Here is a 6,459-nt window from a genome sequence, read left to right as displayed (position 1 = left end):
AAAATAAGAAAATATTTTACAAGGTGAATAGCGTGAGGAGAAAATAAGGACAAATGAAGCAACAGTAAGAAGGGCGGAAGGAAATGTGGCATTAGGCAAAGAAAATGTGAAAAAGAGGTGGAGTGAGTGTTGTGAAGGTCTGCTGAATGTGTCAGTTGATAGAGAGGCACAATGTGGAAGGCTTGTGATGAGATGCCATCAGTAGCAAAAGAGGAGGAGACAGTGAAATCCCGGCTTAAGATGAGGTTCAGTAAAGAGCCAGGCGTGGATGGCACTGCAGTTGAATCTCTCACAGAAAGGTAGTTAGAATGACGTTGATTATTTAGACTTTTCGACGTCCTGTAAAGCCAGAGAGGAGCTGTCTAGGAACAGGCATAGTGGTTGTGTAGTGCACTTGTATAATGACAGATGAGTCAAAAGTGAATCCTTGAGTAAGAGATGTTGGTCTGTTGAGTAAGATATATGGGAGACTGGTGACTGTCTGGGTGGTGGTATACGGAAAGTATCTGGCCAGAGAGGAACTACGTGGGTTGGGTCGGGCGTTCCCTTTGAAGGATTTATGCAAGAAATGCTTGGAGGTAAATGGGTATTTGTCTGTGGCATTTATGGCCCTGGAGAAAGCGTATGACAGGGTTGGGAAAGATGCCTTCTGGTAGCTGCTACGAATGTATGGGGTAAGTGGAGGGCTACTGTAGTCAGTAAGGAGTTCTCATTAAGAGAAGAAGGCAGGTGTGCGAGTAGGAAGGGAGGAGGGTGAGTTGTCCTAAGTGAAGGTGTGTCTGCATCAAGGATGCGTGATGTCAACATAGCTGTGTAATGTGTTGATGGATGAGGTGGTGAGGGAGGTAAATGCGAGGGCCTTGGAGCAAAAGGCGGACCCACCAGATGCTAGAGGTCGGGCTGGGGCCCACATAAGAAGTGAATCAGTTTGCAGTTGATACGGTTTTGGTGCTAAACCCCAGAAAGAAATCCCAGAAGTGGGGTGTCACAGTTTGGGAGAGCATGTGAAAGTAGAAATCTGGGAACAGATATAAAAAAGTGAGACAATGAAGTGCAGCTGAGTGATAAGACAGGATGGTCGAAGTTCAAGTTTGATTAAGGAGGTCCTGGAGGAAGCGGAGTGGCTCAGGAACTTGGGGATGGACTTCACGTGAAGGCTGATGGTACCATGGAAGCTGAAGTGTGTCGTAGGTTGGAAGAGAATGTGGAAGGAGAGGTCAGTGATCCATATATTGTAGAATGAAAATGAGTCTTGAGTCCTGGATGTAAGAGAACGGGAGAGGGTTGATGTGTTGGAAGACGGTGCAAGGCGTGGGCTGGGTTGGTTGTGCGAAGAGCAACAGTGTCAGGAGAGGTGTGGCGGTTAGTTCAGTCTGATTGAGAAGGCCGACCAGGGTGTGATGAAATCATATCATTATGTAACCTCAGGACCCCGACTCCAGGGGTTCCTGCATCTTGAATCAATAGCAGGGAAAGGATAGACCCCACTGGAGTCAGAAGTTCTCCGACGACACTGAACTCCGTTGATATAGCCTCGACGAAGGTGTCTTTTCGCTCGTCTCGCGGCGTAACCACAGTCAGACGGAGCTCGATAACACCCGCTGAAGTAGAAGGGAAATGTATGGAGAGGATGGGATGTATGGAGAGGATGGGATGTATGGAGAGGATGGGATGTATGGAGAGGATGGAATGAATGGAGAGGATGGGATGTATGGAGAGGATGGAATGTATGGAGAGGATGGAATGTATGGAGAGGATGGGATGTATGGAGAGGATGGAATGTATGGAGAGGGTGGGATGTATGGAGAGGATGGGATGTATGGAGAGGATGGGATGTATGGAGAGGATGGGATGTATGGAGAGGATGGAATGTATGGAGAGGATGGGATGTATGGAGAGGATGGGATGTATGGAGAGGATGGAATGTATGGAGAGGATGGAATGTATGGAGAGGATGGAATGTATGAAGAGGATGGGATGTATGGAGAGGATGGGATGTATGGAGAGGATGGAATGTATGGAGAGGATGGGATGTATGGAGAGGATGGAATGTATGGAGAGGATGGAATGTATGGAGAGGATGGAATGTATGGAGAGGATGGGATGTATGGAGAGGATGGGTTGTATGGAGAGGATGGAATGTATGGAGAGGATGGAATGTATGGAGAGGATGAAATGTATGGAGAGGATGGAATGTATGGAGAGGATGGAATGTATGGAGAGGATGGAATGTATGGAGAGGATGGAATGTATGGAGAGGATGGGATGTATGGAGAGGATGGAATGTATGGAGAGGATGGAATGTATGGAGAGGATGAAATGTATGGAGAGGATGGGATGTATGGAGAGGATGGGATGTATGGAGAGGATGGGATGTGTGGAGAGGATGGGATGTATGGAGAGGATGGAATGTATGGAGAGGATGGGATGTATGGAGAGGATGGGATGTATGGAGAGGATGGGATGTATGGAGAGGATGGAATGTATGGAGAGGATGGAATGTATGGAGAGGATGGGATGTATGGAGAGGATGGAATGTATGGAGAGGATGGGATGTATGGAGAGGATGGAATGTATGGAGAGGATGGAATGTATGGAGAGGATGGGATGTATGGAGAGGATGGGATGTATGGAGAGGATGGAATGTATGGAGAGGATGGAATGTATGGAGAGGCTGGAATGTATGGAGAGGATGGGATGTATGGAGAGGATGGGATGTATGGAGAGGATGGGATGTATGGAGAGGATGGAATGTATGGAGAGGATGGATGAAGAAAACCTGGTTAAAAGGATCTCTATGTCAAGTGATGGGAAGCACGGCAGCGGGGTAGATCGCGGGGATAGAAGGATGGAGTGAAGGAGGCTTTGGGAGTATCGGGGCCTGAACATTCAAGGAGGGTGAGAGGCGTGCATGAGATAAAATTATTTGAATTGGTGTGGCATATAGGGGGCGATGTGCTGTGAATGGGCTGAACCAGGACAAAGAAAGTGGTGACGATAAACCATGGTGGGGTCTGTGTTGTTTGCTTGTGGCTGTGGTAATGGTGCATGACACCTGACAGCTAGAGAATGGATGTATCCAAGTGAGACCACTGTTTGTTTGTGCCTGACGGCACCGCACTAAGAAAGATAAATTTCTGTCAACCTTTTAGAGCTTTGGGACCATCTTATCACCATCTTCCTCTTTCGTTTTTCCAGTAATGATAAACTCCGGGTAGGATAACATTATAATCATCACGAAGACCATTGTGTGATACTACGAACTGCCAGAGACATCCTCGAAACCCAAGGATTCGATGCGTCAAAAATGTTTGATGTCTTATTTTCCGACAGACCTGAGCCATAACAGTGTCGCCATGTGACATCGCAACACAAATACTTCAGATCACAGACGAAACACAAGAGGGATTTAAGAACACAGTGGATTGATATTTGTTTTCTTAATTATAGTAACTTACAGTTAGATAGATATCGATATTTACAGATATAGAACTTGGTAAATCAAAATGTTTCTAAAACTACTGGTAACCTGTAAGTCTTAAGAATCATATAAATTAAAGTAGCCAAAAATAAGCTGCATTTTTTGTAATATCATCCGTCAGTATGTGGACACGGCTTGCATTCACTGAGTTACTTTACTGCAGACCTGCTGAACTAAACAGCGTTTAACCTTTTGTTAGTACGACGGTACGACCCTTGCGTACGACGACAAGACCCTGGAACACGACGGTACGACCCTTGCGTATGATGGCCTAACTTTAACGTGACCCCGAAGGTTTCAGATCAAAGACCAGACCATAATGCCCAAAGGTCGTAACGTCGCACTCAAGGGTCGCACCGCCGTAGACAAAAGGGTCGTACCGTCGTGCTCAATGGTCGTACCGTCGTAGTCAAGGTGCCAGAGTCACATCCTACACTGGACTAATACTAGACAAAAACAAAAAAGTAGAATGCAATGTATTCATAAACTGTCGGTTCACGTAAACTGTTGACAAGAAATGGCTCTAAGTGTGAAATGCTGACATTGGAAGTAATACTGACAACATACACATATCTTCACGATATAGAAGAAGACAAATTCCTTTTGTGTGCGACAGAAACAACACACAAATCTCTCTGTCTGATAGTGAAAAATGTAATTCCACTTCCGAAATACAGAAATACATGAATCACTCTGATACAGAAAACTGTAAATCACTGTTTGTAATACAGAAACCTTTCTGTCATAAAAAAAATCCTTTTTTGCTATAGACATAAATCCATATATAAAATACAAGACACAATACTCCATATGTGATAGGAAATTGCCCTAAACACTAGTGCCTCGTATGGTTCCAGGTAGATTTTGAAAAGTCGTTTATGCACACCAATGAACATCACAGAATTAGAAAAAGAAATAGTTTGTAATTGAAAAGTTAATCACAGTTAAAGAGACCGATTCTCTCTCTCTCTCTCTCTCTCTCTCTCTCTCTCTCTCTCTCTCTCTCCACGCATGCGCTGAACTATTGCTATTTTCAACCACGTCTTCAGCTCTATCTAGCAAAGACCCTGCAGCTAACAGGACGGTCTTCGGTCGTCGTCATCTTCGGCGGTCTCCCGGACGGGGACCAACACGGGCTGTCCCAAGAAGAGCGTCCCGTGACCGAAGCCAGAGGAAGTGAAGACCACGCTGGGTACCGGGTACTGGTACCCGACCTGGGCTTCCTCAGCTGTTGTTGCTGGGGTCTCTGGTGGGGGCTGCTGGGGTTGAGGCTGCGTCTGCTGCTGAGGTTGTTGAGTTTGCACTGTTTGGGAGAAGGGCCGTTGAGGGTATAAAACCTGTGGCTGAGGTTGTGCAGTCTGCGGGAAGGGCTGTTGAGGTTGTAAAACCTGTGGCTGAGGTTGTGCAGTCTGCGGGAAGGGCTGTTGAGGTTGTAAAACCTGTGGCTGAGGATGCACAGTTTGGGGGAAGGGCAATTGAGGCTGTAAAACCTGTGGCTGAGGTTGTGCAGTTTGGGGGAAGGGCAATTGAGGTTGTGACACCTGTGGCTGAGGATGTATAGTTTGGGGGAAGAGCTGTTGAGGTTGTAAAACCTGTGGTCGAGGTTGCATCCCTAACGGAAGAGTCTGCTGTAGATCCTGTGGCTGAGGTTCGAGGGGTTGTTGTTGGTGAGGTCGCTGAGAGGCCTGGATGATGTCTAGCGCCGTGGCCAGTGGGTTCTGCTCCTGCAGGATCCTGTCGCAGGCGGCCGTGTTCTTCTGAAGGCGAGGCTCGACGCCACACCCGTCCATACACTCCTGCAGCGTGGAGAACCTGTTCTCGTTGCCGAGGCAGCCGCCATACACGAAGCAGTCACATGCACCCGTCAGGGGGTCGTAGTAGAAGGCCGGGATGAAGGCCCGACAGACTCCTTTCTTTGGGGGCAGGAAGCAGCGACTGGGGACCCTTGACACACGCCCCGAGCCACACACACACACTGCCATTACGGCCACGACCAACAAAATATATTCCCTGTTCGCCATCTCTTCTGCTTCTCGCTTATCAAACTAGAATCCGGAATTGATCGCACCTGAGTGTGTGTTATTGTCCACCTCTGCTCTTGCTTTATATAGCAGTGTGAGTAGGACTGCCGTTCACTGGCACTAGGACGTGAGGCGGCACAAGACCAGCGTGCTGGGAGGCACGTCACTGTGCTGTGGTGGGTGGATAGAGTGGCTTCTGACGGTCCGGACGATACCACGTCCTGGCCCAGACTGGCTCATCCTGTTCAGTGTCCGGGGTATATGTCAGCCTCACCTGGAGCAGCGGGACGCCCCACTGCCGCTAATGACTCAACTCGGGGCCCTAGCACTTCATCACAGCTTCCTGGTCGGCGGTAATTAGAAGGATTTAGTACCACAGATGTATTCCAACACATCTAGCAGGAAACTGCCCATCCTCCGTCTCCCATTTCGTGATAGTAATGTGCTAAAAGTTTTTCTGTTAGGTGTGATATACTAGTTCATAACAGCTAGAGAACGCTGGCTAGTCATGCCGTCAGAACCATCAATGTTGACTCTAGATACACAAGACACATTAGATTTTATTATCCAAGGATGTCTGTAGATCAGCCTTGCTTAGGGTGCGCCGCGCGAGGCGACCTTGGAGGCCAGACACAGCTAGACTAGTTCACTCGCCCCTCACTGCCTAAGGTAGGAGGGGCGAGTGCCAGTCTGGGTAAGTCTTGACCCGACACTGTCTGCTACGTGGCCCCTTCACCCTCCATCCTTACTCCTTGACCCCTCAGTAAGTGTCCTATGCTTCCTGATCGTCTGTTCTGCTGAATATTGTTCCCTCTCTGTTCCACTGTTTCTTGTTTCTAGCAACTTGTTCATTGCTTTCTCGCTCTCTGTTCCTGGACCTCTCACCATGTAGTTCTGGACCTTTCACAACACCCCCACTGTTTACTTTCACACTGGACGACATTCTTCATCATCTTG

At 47.8% G+C, this 6,459-nt stretch overlaps 1 protein-coding gene across 1 annotated transcript; it reads right to left on the bottom strand.

The window, feature by feature from the left end:
• Positions 1-3,431: 3,431 nt before the first annotated feature.
• Positions 3,432-5,752, bottom strand: LOC139764600 (uncharacterized). Its single transcript, XM_071691444.1, has one exon. It carries the CDS (start codon positions 5,500-5,502, stop codon positions 4,555-4,557), a length of 948 nt encoding a protein of 315 aa, XP_071547545.1. The 5' UTR covers positions 5,503-5,752; the 3' UTR covers positions 3,432-4,554.
• Between the last annotated feature and the right edge of the window lie 707 nt (positions 5,753-6,459).

This window comes from Panulirus ornatus, chromosome 4 (genome assembly GCF_036320965.1).
Source record: "Panulirus ornatus isolate Po-2019 chromosome 4, ASM3632096v1, whole genome shotgun sequence".
Taxonomy (NCBI): Eukaryota; Metazoa; Arthropoda; class Malacostraca; order Decapoda; family Palinuridae; genus Panulirus; species Panulirus ornatus.
This window is presented reverse-complemented; position numbering and strand designations above follow the sequence as displayed.